At 41.0% G+C, this 13386-nt stretch overlaps 1 protein-coding gene across 1 annotated transcript; it reads left to right on the plus strand.

The window, feature by feature from the left end:
- Nucleotides 1-1476: 1476 nt before the first annotated feature.
- Nucleotides 1477-8147, plus strand: phf13 (PHD finger protein 13). The gene is made up of 5 exons (XM_083892415.1): nt 1477-1786; nt 2590-2691; nt 3351-3530; nt 3623-4049; nt 6047-8147. The coding sequence occupies exons 1-5, from the start codon at nt 1742-1744 to the stop codon at nt 6277-6279; spliced, it is 987 nt and encodes a 328-aa protein (XP_083748541.1). The 5' UTR covers nt 1477-1741; the 3' UTR covers nt 6280-8147.
- Nucleotides 8148-13386: the final 5239 nt, after the last annotated feature.

Below are 13386 nucleotides of genomic sequence, written 5' to 3' on the forward strand. Positions count from 1 at the left end.
TTAAAGAAAAAAAAATACAACATCTTCTTCTATGGATTTGAGACTCTGTGGCGCGCGCTGCATTAGCAAGGTCGCCATCTAACGGCTGGAAATTATAAATAAACAAAAACATAAGTTAATCTCGTACAAAAGGAAAATAGTATGCTTTGTATCTAATATAGTTATCAGCTGGTTAGGGCGTGTTTCCCCTTAATGTAATGATTTAGAGTGATGGTTCTCAAACTGTGGTACATGTTCCACCAGTGGTACACAAGCTTCATCTGGTGGTACTTGGAAGGAATTCAGAAATACTGTTCTACTGTATACACCAAGGTATGTGATTTTGACTGGAGTGTGTAAAAATGTAAACAAATAACACAAAATATATAAATAAATATGGATTGAATAATAATAGTTTGTCACATTATCTCTTGCTCCATCATAATCTAATCTCATTATACCAGTGTGTGAAGTATATGTGAGGAAGAGGAGGATGATGAGAGAGCAAATTATTGGGAATAACCTTATTGGGAAAAAATACGCCTCCCGTAAAAAAGTCTGACTTAGCTTGGACTACTTTATTTTTTAAAATGATGATAATGTTGTTACTTCCAGAGCTCCATATTTATTTTCTCAGGTTGTGCTTGGTCAAACATTTTTAGAACCACTGATTTAAAGGAAATACAACTTGCACTAGCAGGTCGAGTGTACTGCCAAACTTCTTCAGCTACAAGCACAAACCAATAGTCCTTATGGTGGTACTATGCTCCAGGAAATGTTGAAAATATATTACCTTGGTCCCATTTGGAACATTTTGGAGGGTTTTTTGGCAGAAATCTTACTACCATAAGTATGTTTGTGCAAGTGTAAACTTGCTTTAAAAGACAGATAATGTGGTTTTAGTAGCTTTAGAATAAGCCATTTACTTATTTGTCCTTTAGGCAAGGGCCTTGCTTTACAGAGACAGCCATCTTGTGCCGCCATGTTTCCACAGCAGCACAAACAGACGAACCAGCCACAGAATGTGCTTGGCATTTTGAAGTGAAAACTTCCATCACAACCAAAATAATGACGTCTTCTCAAGAACTTTGAGCTGCGATTGAGAATTTGTAACATGAAGTTAGTGAACAGCCCGACAAAAACAATTATTAGAAGAAGAAAACTTGTTTTTTCATGCAAGGGCCACCATAGTTCCCCAACACACTTGAGAAAGGGAAGAGAAAGAGATGAGTATATATGTCACACATTCTTACACTGTAAGTTACCGCAGTATATAAGTGCTCACTGGGGGCTGGTGGTCACACATGTTATGCTCACCTACGGGGGGCGGTACTGCACCCCTTCGTTTACTGGCACCTAAATGCCCAGAAGAAGACCAAGAAGGGAGGGGGCAGGAGGAGGGCTGGTGACAGCTGAAGTGAACCGCTCCCCCAACACCAGTCAGTAAACTGGATGAAACGGATATGTGGCTGGACAGGAGGACGATGGACATAGAGTAGTAATAGTCTCGGTACACGGAACTCATCTTTTTAACAACTCTGAATCTCAGCCACTTCTCTGTTGCGGTTCCCGGTGTCGCCGGTCCAGGTCATGTTACGGTTCGCTGCAAACTAAGTGAACAGCACTGTTGCTTCGAGTTTAGCACAGTTACCGTTGGGTGTTAGCGAGGTAACATCAGTGTTTACGGCGGCGTCGAGTCGCACGTTTGCCGAAGCCTGTCACGCTCTCTACACAACGCCAGGTGGTGGGGAGTTCGGTGAAGATGGGCGACATCGACCCATCGACATCTCACGCTTTTCAGTCGGAGGTAAGTGTTGTAAAAAGACAGCTTGCAGCCACGAGCTAACGACGTTAGCAAACGTCAGTCTCCCCGAGGTCTTGTCACCGGTGTGGTAGCATCTTCTTAGTTAGCACTAGCCTGCTGTGCTAATGTTTACATAATGTCAGCTGTTGCATTAGAAACTAGAACATTACACACCGTTTTCCGTCATTGGTTGTATTTACATCAAATGGACAACTTTCACAACTAAAGCAAAACATTTAACATCTGAAATATGAATCATTGGTTTTACTTCAGCCTGGTGTGTTGGTGTGGTGAAAGCTAGCGTTAGCTGAGTCGATAAGAAAACATTCACTGACGTTGGCTAACTAAGCTTCGTGTTGACGTTATATGCTTTTGTTGCCACCCAATAACTGACTAACACTGGATCTTCGTCGACACATTAGAAGCCTTTTAAATTAATTAAATTAATTTAAATACATAAAAAAATCTGTGGATTTACAAAGTTGGTTTGACAGTGATCCAACACTCGCCAGGTGCTAGCCTGTTAGCAGCAGTTACTTTGACTTGGTCAACGTTAGCTGCCAATTTTAGACGAGCTCATCGATGGGGGTTGGTATGAAGGTTCACAGGCGAGTCCGCAAAGAAATGCTAATTTAGTTGATCAAACTTTAACCCATGTTTGTCAGTGTGTTGTTGTTGTAGTAGTATTGTTCCGCGTCGTTCTGCATAGCATGGCTCTGTGACGGTCAGCTCTCGTAGACATAACGCCATGTTGGGATGTGCACGTTTTGATTGAGCCAACCTCTCCATCGCTGACTGTGTTTCAGGGTTTCAGTCCACCATACAGGAGGAGGAGGACGGTGGAGGATTTTAACAAGTTTTGCACTTTTGTCTTGGCTTATGCCGGTTACATCCCATACCCCCAGGAGGTAAGTAAAGCGTAAATAAAGCGTATAGTTCCTTTTCACAGATCCTCATGTATTGAAGTTAACGCATTACAACAAATTAAAAGTGACAAGTTTAGACATGACAGTTCTCAATCGGTTATGACATGTTTATCTTACTGCAATGTAATTTATACATGTAGTAGCATAGATCGGCGATACAAATTAAACTGATATAAATTTTAATCATAGCATAATAATGATGGCAATACCACTACTCATGATAATAATAGCTTCACAGATTTTAAAGTAAAGAAAGTAACAAGTGTATACGAACATTAGAAATTAACTTCTTGCTATAACAAGTGCTCTGTGTCGTCAATTACACCCCCAATTTGAAATGCTACCAACAGGAATTTGCATGTCAGAAGTAATAAGTGCAATTGAATTGTTGAATCAGGACATTTATAAATTGGATTGAACTTAATTTAATCTGCTTAAAACATTGCAATTGATCGTATAGATAGATTTTCAGTCTGAAGCAGCACCCACACACACAGGGCTTTAAAATCAAGCAAATGCTTAGTCCAGTGACGACAGATAGACTGGTAATTATTATCAACTCATTGTTACATTTCGTCGTATTCCGCATGTGATTGTTTTTTTTCTTTTTTTCTTTTTTTCTTTTTCCATCATTGTTATAGGACTCTCCACTGCGCAGTAGTTCCAGTCCCCCCAACAGTACAGGCAGCACAGCTGACAGTGATGGCTGGACCCCTGGACCATCACCTTCTTGTCCTCAGCGCCCTCCAAAGGTCCCCCAGGACAGGAACAGGAAGCGTCCACACCCAGGAGCCACTCTGTCCAGTCACGCCAAGAAAGATGTTAGTTAAATTATTGTCTAATCAGGCTTTCTCACAGTTTGTGTTCTCTGTCCTCCATTTTGACAGACATGCCTCTGTTTTTGCTTCTGCAGCAAAAGCTCACCACCCTCCACCCAGACGACCGCAGGAAAGCTGACAAGCTGAAGAAGAAGAAGAGGAGAAAGGAACGGGATCATCAAGCATGTGAGGAAAATGAGGCTCCGCTGGCCCACTCGACAACTACAGACACAGAGATGCGGTTCCCCGTGTCCTTTGGTGGCCGAACGATCAAAGAAGAACCCGAAGATGATATCAGCATTCCACTCCTCCCCCAGAGTCTGCCTAGCCCTGTGCTCTGTAAGGAGGAGCCCAAGGATGACCATCGATCCTGGGATGGTCGAGATCTCGAAGAAGGAGTTGTAAAGGTACAGAAGTTGGAGGGCTTATCAGGAAGCAGAACCGTGTTCCGCCAGGGGAAACAGGTGGTGTTCAGGGACGAAGATGGATCGGAAGAGGACGAGGACATCATGGTCGACTCAGGTGAGGTTTTTTATCAGTGTGTATTAGAGCTGCACAATCAATCACATTTTAATTGCGTCAAGCTCTTTGTCCATGCATCTCATGGACATGCCTCATTTTTCCATGACAACAATACATTGTGCAGAGTTTCCTCAATAAATGTTTCACGGTGGAGGCCTGTTGAACATGACAAAAGGTGAACTATCTGGTGAGCAGGGATGTTGTTGGGTAGACTTCAAGCATCCCTACATATTGTTCTGTTCATTCTTCTCTCTGCCCATGCAGCTCCCCCCTCTTTCTCTCACATACACAGACACCAGGCACACTTAACAAAATCACAGCCGATTCATCTGCCCCTCCTCTCCACACATAGGGCCTGATTTACTAAGATTCCAAATAAAGAGCGCTAAATTGTTGCGCGAGCAGAAAGACTGCGCCTGTTACTAGATTACGTTTTGCGGGTGAACTACTAAGATTGCGGCCGCAATTGACTACAGGCGCAGAAGTGGTTGAGACCGCACTATTTAAATGAGGATTTTGCGCTAGTCAAGAGTTGTCCACATGGAGAAAGAGCAGACTCAACGGAAGCGCAGAATGAAATTTGAAGCCACTGAACAGAAAGTACAGCTGACGTTCTGCGATGAGCTGATAACTGGGATCGAGGGATATGACGTCCTTGTTCCCCGGGTCCATAGGACCTTTTTATATTATTATTATTTTTATCCTGCATCGGTATTTTGGACAGCTCCATCATTACCTGACGTATCAATCAAAGAAAACTATGGACTATGGATGTTGCCGTAAAAAAAAAAAAAGGAAGGTGCTGCGCTCTCCTCCTGACTCACCTGCAGCTCACTGACAGCTGCCAGGGAGCGAGTTCTGCTGTTTCTATCAAGATTACACATAGGTCTAATTTCAATGGATGTGTGACTTTCTTGTCAATAAGTAAATAAATAAATCAAGCGGATCATCACAACAGCTTTTTAGTCCCAGTCTGTCCCTGGTTTCATCTGTGTTCATTCAGTCAGGCTGAGTTTCCATTACGCGTGCCAACAGCCTTTGATCTGACGTCAGAGGCGACGGGACAATCGATATAGATGATATATCTATAGCTGATTCAGATAGTTACATTAAATAGTGATTGTTGTGATTATTTATTGCATTTAAATGTGCCTGGAACTGGAAGGGTTAGGGTAACCTGCCTGTGAGGTTTTGGTGATGTGTGCGCACTGTGCCACCTGCGATTCGCCGTGCACCGAGAATAGACCAGGTTAGAGCTGGACCCGTTAAGGTAAAGCAGGGTTCCCCGTTCCTCCGGTCTTAACCGGGGAACATAGGTACGACCCCTCCTTGAACCACAAACTGCAGACCAAGGTAAGCCCATACCAGTACAAACACTCATTTCTACTATATATCTATATATAATTTATTCAGATATACCAAATAAGAAATGAATGTGCGTCATCTGTGAACGTGTAGTTGAACATGCTCTGGAAAAGTGTAATTTCCTGATTAACAAATATAATATAACTATAAATAACGGCAGCCATGTGTTTGCGCACCGCTGTGCCAGTTAAGACGTGCCTTTCAAACGTGCTAAATATAGACGCAAAAATAAACACCGCAATCAGTTTCAGGTTTGATAAATCACGTTGCGCGTGCTAAAATAACATATTTACATTTTCTCCTCCCATCACACGCTAAATAGCGTGTAAACGCCCCATATTGCATATGCATTAAGGCAAGAACTCTAAATGGGTTGCGAGTGCTATTTTGCCCGTCTGAGGGACGCGCTCCTCGTTGCGCCTTGTTAGTAGATCAGCATCAACGCAGATCTGCGTGTGCAATCCAAGCTTTAGTAAATCAGGCCCATAGTGCGTGCAGCCTATCAAATTATACTGTGAAAGCGGCATGTTTAGCACAGAGAAACTAAACTGAAACTACATATACATGCATATGGTATGACATTCATATACACGACATGGACTCACTGGATTCTCTTTCTCTTTGCTCCTCAGATGACGACTCGTGGGACCTGGTCACGTGTTTCTGCATGAAGCCTTTTGCGGGTCGGGCCATGATAGAGTGCAACAAGTGTAACACCTGGATCCACCTCTCTTGTGCGAAGATTCGTAAGAGCCACGTGCCGGAGTCATACGTGTGCCAGAGCTGCCGGGACGTGCACGGAGTCCCGGATGCCCGTCGCTCCCACCGCTCACGCATAGGCCCGCGCAAACACCTGCTGGATTGACCACGAGATGCATCCTGAACTTTGAACACTTCCTTTTCTGCTTCTCCACCGCTGTTTGGACTGGTCCTTGCTCTGTATCAGGTCCTAGACCTCTCAGTATCTCTGTCCCTCGTGTTCAGCCACTTTCTATATAGACTTTTGTGGACCTATCCCAAGCCCTTTAGATTTACTAAGGTGTGTTTCTGCTTCCCTACAGACTCTGCGTAAGGCAATCACTGAATGGAAGTCTGTCTGTAGATGACATTAGCATAGCAGCAAATTGCTACTGTTGGAATTTGGTGTCTTTCGAACACTGGAAACAATTGAACTGCCATAGAGAGAGGGAGAGTAGAGAGAATATCCTCACAACTGCCACCCACTCTGGTGCATGCTGGGTTCTGTGGGAAAGACTGTTTGCACTTTTTTCTCACTTTTTCTTAGTTTTAAAATCCATCTGACAGTTTTGTCCTTTCTGATGAAACTGGAACTCTCTTAAGATGCCTCTTTTAATGTTACAGAGTTAACCTTTCAAACAAATGAGATGGCAAGTTAAATCTTGTGTGAAATGCTTCAGATGGTGCTATAGTATTAAGCTGAGGTATAATCCAATAGAACAAAGATGTAGGATAAGAGACAAGAGGCTGTATCTGCTTAAACTCTTTATGTTTTGTTATTTAAGTCACTGTGAAAGAGACTTGGCCAAGAGGTTTTAAAGCCCATATGACCCAACTAAATGCCTGTTCCTTTTCTTTCACAAGTCGTCTTCCAGCCTCGGCTACTTGTCAGAATCAAAAAGCTACTCTGCCATACGTGGAGCTTCCTCATGCTGTTTTTCCCAAAATGTTCAAATGTTGTTCCGTCATTATTTGTTATTTTATGGTTAAAAAACACAGATAATGTTCAAGATGTATCCAAAATATTCAGTGAAGGTGTTAAGCTCATGTTAAAGCTGTACTATTCACAAATCCAGTTTTTTGGCAAACTTTAATTTAAAGCTTCTTTAGTTTGCAGATGTTTCACGCACAAGACAAAGTTTTCAGAGACAAATATTTATAAAAAGGGAACTCCTGTCGCCGTCCTGTTAGTAGAGAAAAGCTATCTGAACTGGAATAGTAGTGATAAGAGAAACTCTCAAGAGTCCAGTTGAAATTATGCATGTGAGTGTGTGTTTGTTTGAATGGTTAACACTGTGACGGTGTTGCATGTGCTGCTATGACTCATCTCAGCTAAGCCCTAAGGTTTCCGTTTGTTTGTCTCTTAAGGGTCAGATCAGAAGGACAGACCTCGGTCTCTTTACAACTCTCGCTCAACTTTTCACAGCAGTATTCAGTTACTTCCATGTGCAGCAAGTTTAGTGGGAAAAAATTTAGTTTTTCCTTTTAGGACATTGTCTTCCGTAAACTTGCTGCAGCCTGGAGGAAAATGTAAAGCTTTGTTCTACATGTGCCATCTGCTGTTGGGCCTGTCTGCGTAGGCTACGTATTGTTACTGATTATATAAAAGCCATACTGTAAAGTGACAGATTTTAGACTCAGAACCTTGGATATTAGTCCAGGACGGGGATTTTTACAATGCGGAATCAATGACTCGATCAGGGAACGATTAACACTCCGAATGAAAAGTTTGGCTTTTCAGAACTAAAGTGGTTAATAATTCTATTGGTCTGCTGGTTTTTGCAAATGTTGGTTAACTGGTTTGTGCCCAGCAATCACCTCTGTGTTTACGACCTTTCTCAGGACGTTCATGTCTTGAAGCAAATCTTAAACGCCTTCAGGCACAGGATTCCTGATGTTAATCTGCGCCATAAAGACATCAGATTGAATAATGTCAACAGTGCTCATTGTGATCCTTCTCCTTGATTCCAATCCTGGCTTTTCTTATTACTTATTGAGAAAGCGTTGTCTGTACTGTAGTGCAAACTGTTTCTGTGAAACTATTGTAAACTATTGTAAATAAAGAGTTACCATTTTAACTTTTTTTGTTTTGTTTATTGTCTTTAATAATATCACTTTATTTGAGGAAAAACAGGTAATCCTTCAATAATGCTCTCGGAATAAATCACAGCAACTGTTGTTGTTCATGTTTAATGGCAAAGTGTTTACAGGACATTTTACATAACGTGGCTCAGTTTGGATGATGTGTCGGGAGTGAAGTAACGGCACGGTGCAGTTTTTCTGCTGGCACCAGAGGTAAGAAGGCCTGTCAAAATGCTTAAAAACAGGAGATGTAGAATGGCTGCTGGAACAGTGACCCCAGGCCAAGACATGCGTCACTGATGACAAAATCACAATCAATCAGACGAGATTAAATGAAGGAATCACCTGTGGGAGTTCAAAAACAGCTTCTCCTTCTAGCTTTAGCACCTCGTGCACGTCAACCGGACACAACTCAAACTGTAGGTAAATAGAGTATTATACAGTATTTATAAATGTGCAAAATATTACTTTTATGTAGAGTAAAAGTAAAATCATTTTTATACTACAGTAGTATGTTCAGGTCCACCTTCTGCTTAAAACCACTGTAACTACTATCACAGATTACAGTTTCGTTTTAAGGAGAAGGATTAAACATTGAAACATCTGTGCTACAACACCTACAGTATATCTCAACAGAAAGTGCATCATAGGATATTCTATTTCTCCATTTCAACTTCACAACAAAAAGTGACTCGCTGAGCGAAGATTATCGTCTAAATAACGGGGATAATGTTGTCCAGTCATCCAGACATTACAGTCAGGGATAATAATGCTGGCTGGAAAAATATGGTTTAAGCATCTCATACAAATCGTAAAAGGGGCTATATGTAAGATATACGAGTACAGTTTAAAGTTTTGGAAAGTGTCTCGACTTCTGCAACTCTTGAGTCTGGAGTTGCAGAAGTAACCCCACATGAACCAAAAGACAGATCCACAAGGATCAACACTTCTACTTCCATTTTTCCACAACATAAACATAAACAGTATTTACTGGCTGTTAATAAGTATTTAAATTAAGAATAAACTGAATGTATCATTGTCTATTTCTTACATACAGCTCTTTTAAGATAGAGCCATTCAAATTCAATTCCAATTATGTACAATACAACTAAAAGATAATGATATATTCCTGGATTTCAACACAGAACTTGTGGAAGTGTGTAAATGTGCCTGAGGCTGCATTTGCGCCGCAGGGTGCCAGTGACCCAGTTCTGATGATTTCCTCCCGTGCAGCACAAAAATCAGACATGGGGGGGAGGAAGCACACATTCAAATATTGTCAGATTTGGATTGAATCTGATATGAATCAGATCTGTGCATTTACCTCTACAATCTAAGCAGACATGTCAAAAATGCAACAATGACACATGAATGACACGTGGACACTTTCCACAATCACAAGACGAGGACTCAAGCCACTGGACTTATGCTGAGGTTTCATTTGTGGCGAAATTTCAAATTAACATCACTTTCACTTCCATTTTGGCCAAATAACCATCACCAGGTCAGTAGACAAGCCTACTTTATCCAGAGTATATGCAGATTCCAAATATGGGTCACTTTTGAAAGACGATGTAAGCGACATATCATGATTGGGTGTAAATGTCTTTCAAATCCAAACCAGGAGTTATCATCACTGACTTTCTGCCAGAGATGCACAAATAAAAGCCTTCACATTTTTAAAATCAACATTAAAAATTCAGTTTTGGCTGCAACTGGATAGAGATAATCAATAAACACTCACATGGAATCTGTATCATAAATTTGTGCCCGTCTCTGCACTCAAGGAAATCATTCTCACTTCCACTTCAAATCCAAACCTTCACAGATAGAAGTTTTCAGCACCAGTGAAACAGACGTGTCACTGAAAGGCATAATAAATCAGCACGAGACATTTCCCTTTTCAAACAATACAAATAAGAAAACACGGATCACAGGGCCAGCCTCGGGGATCACAAACATGAAACGTTATAATCTAAACATGACTGGTTTGTTAGAACAATGTTACCAGGCTCACAGAGACACACACAACACAGGCTACAGTGATAAAGAGTAACGGCTCATTTCTGTACACCTGACATAACAAATGTCGAGACACATTTTTTAAATTAATCTGTGCAGGTTGAGCTCATCGTTGAAGGGAACTGTCACCGTGTCTGTGGAGACTACGAGTCCCTCTGTGTAGTGCGAATGTAAAACTACGTTCTGGGCCAATTTGTGATCTGCAGCAGCAGCAGCAGCAGCAGCAGGCGGCAGATATCTGAGCAGCTGTGACAGCCGAGAAGCCGACTAGAGACTCAGGAGGTGACATCGCGGAGCAACTCAGCGGAGAAACTCCGACTTCTATATTTTTGCTGAACCATGGTCTGAGAGAGAGGGAAGAAGTTGATAAACGGACTCACTAATATCATGATAGAAAAGAAAACTATGGATGGCTCAATATCACGATACTGATATCACTTCAATATGGGCTTGTACTTCTTTAAAAAACTAAATAAAACGCCACCTGGCTTTAACCCGGCATTTCAAACACATAATTGACATCTTTACACCATGTTGCCTGTGTTTCATGTTGAGAGTTTTAAGGATTTCTTTTTTTTTGGCCAGTATTGGACCGATACGTACACTCAGTATCGGCTCCTCCCTAAAATGTACTGAGGAAGAAACACCACTTATTTTTGACTTGTCCACTCTGTTCATGGGATCTCCTCTTCACACAAAAGTCTGGTTTATGTGCATTTTGTTTCTCTGCGTCAAGCTCCTAAGGTGCAGACTCAAGTCTGTGAGCTGAAAAGACAAAAACATATATATATATTATTATAACCATTCTACAATTTAAAAGTACATGCATGCATATAGGTTTTTTCCCCATGTATTACAGTTTTTCTCCACTGGTTTGGCTCATTTCTTGAAACAGAAATTACATTCTCAAAACTACATGGACAAATCTCCAAACCACTTTGCAATTGTCCACAACAGAATTGCATTTCTCGTTCATTTATCAAATTGCAATTGTCTTAGACATCTTTGCAAATGATTAAGTACATGTAGCACACAGTTAGCACAGTTAGCCTTCATTTAGCACAGTTTCCAAGTGAATAGATCTTGTTGATCTAAACTGATTGTCGAAGTCTCAGTCTAATGGTTGTTCTCTGCAAAACATGTCAGCATCATTTCATTGTGTAAGTCATCACTTGCACAATAGTCTGTTCAATTGTCAAAATTAGTCAAGAATATAATACCATGAATATCATATATGAATCTCTTGAAACATTTGAAAAAATATATCATAATTGACACATTTACTTGGACAATCTTCATTCTGATTTGATCCCTGAAAATGAGAGGTCTGGTCGGGCCTCACCTACCAAAGTGTGCACTTGTGTGGGACAATGTGAATTTCCTCTATGGGCAGCTCATCAGATCCTGGTTCACTACTCATCCAAGGATGATCATGGTGTTCCTACCACCTTACTCTCCTTTCCTAACTCCGATTGAGGAGTTTTTCTCTGCTTGCCGGGAGAAAGTACATGAGCATCAGGCTCAAAATCAGAGGTCCCTGCTCCATGTGTTGATATTACAGGAGATCAGTGCAGGCGATGGTTGTGACATGCACAGCGTTTCTTTCCTCATTGCATCACAATGGAGAATATACTCTGTGATGTGGATGAGAATCTGTGGCCAGACAGACAGCAGAGTGTAGATGGTTGACAGGAGGGTGAGGACAGAAATGTCCTCAAGAAATGTTAGTTTTGAATCTCCAGCTTTATTTTGTTTATGTGTTTATATGACAGTATATTATATATATTGTATATATTGTATATATATTTTTAAGCTGATGTATGGAAGTTAGTTTATATCTGTGAATAAAAATGGTTACAATTTCCTTGGCAGTATGAGAGCGATGTGTGAAACCTTGGATGGTACTCTTACCATAAATCCTAAAAAAAAAATCTGTATTCTACACAATTGTATTCTGTTAGCTGGACAAAAAAACTAGTAGAGTAACCATTGAAGTTACTGGGCTGACTGAGAGGTGGACATGAGGGATATTTCAATGGTCCTCTGCCACAGTGACAAAACATCTAAACATTTTGACTTGTAGTGTTTACACAATGCCAAAGGGACAATGGATTTTGGGGGCACTGACTATTTATATGAGAAAGAAATTTAGTTTTGACACATAAGTGAACGGTTTTGGGAGAGATATGAGCTTCTGCAGGTGAACCATGGTGTTGTGCTGAACCATCCAGGTTATTTTGTCAAATGCACCAAGAGTGTTGAGAACGTCCGGTCTGGTTTGAGAAATGAGCCAAACCAATTGAGAAGGATCTCTTGCATTTTGGTGACACCGACTATTTATATGGGAAAGGAATTTAGTTTTGAAGCATGAGTGAACAGTTTTGGGAAAGATATGAGCTTTTGCAAGTGAACTATGGTGTTGTGCTGAACTGTAAGACTGTTGTGCCAAACGATCTTAGAGTTTTGAGAATGTCATTTTGGTTTCAAGAAATGAGCCAAACCAATGGAGAAAAACTGCAATAAGTGAGCAGCTGCCACAGACTGTATATAATGGATGTAGTGCTCCAGTTTCAAAACAAATTTTGAAGCCTCGAGATTTGAAACTTACAAAATTCAAAGATGTCAACTGCAACCGGGCTCCTATTGGACGGTACACATTGTCAATCACACTGGTGTCCACTCATATGAGCCGCTATTAGGGGTGGTATATTGTCGTCCTTCCTTATGCAATATGATAATTGATACACCAGGGCATTTTGATTAAATAAATTAAGGCGCTCTAGAGTAAACAGTCCCTACAAGTTTCACTCGGTGGGTGTCGCTCCTTGCCAAAATGAATGAGGGGAACTTGGATGGAAGTTACCTGGCTGAAGAAGAGGGAGTTTACAGCGGGATAATGACTACTTTAAGAGAGAAAGCTACTTTAACAGATGCTCCATGCATTGCTCTCCGTGTTGTGGATAAATAGAGAAATCCTGCACTTTTAACTTTTCATGGATATTCTTCAGTTAAACAGATGTCGTTCCATGATTGTCTTTCAATATATTGATGAACAGAATCGTTGTATCGTGATATTATTGGTATCGTGGTCCATGTATCATGTAACGTATCATAAAGTACCCTGTGATTT

Source organism: Microchirus variegatus (assembly GCF_963457635.1).
Source record: "Microchirus variegatus genome assembly, chromosome: 7".
NCBI classification, from domain to species: Eukaryota; Metazoa; Chordata; class Actinopteri; order Pleuronectiformes; family Soleidae; genus Microchirus; species Microchirus variegatus.

Excerpts from the sequence above, each read along its gene's own strand:
- phf13 (XM_083892415.1), top strand. The coding sequence starts at position 1,742 with ATGGGCGACATCGACCCATCGACATCTCACGCTTTTCAGTCGGAG. Across the intron at positions 2,692-3,350 it reads ACATCCCATACCCCCAGGAG|GACTCTCCACTGCGCAGTAG; the intron begins GTAAGTAAAGCG and ends TCATTGTTATAG. Across the intron at positions 4,050-6,046 it reads GGACATCATGGTCGACTCAG|ATGACGACTCGTGGGACCTG; the intron begins GTGAGGTTTTTT and ends TTTGCTCCTCAG.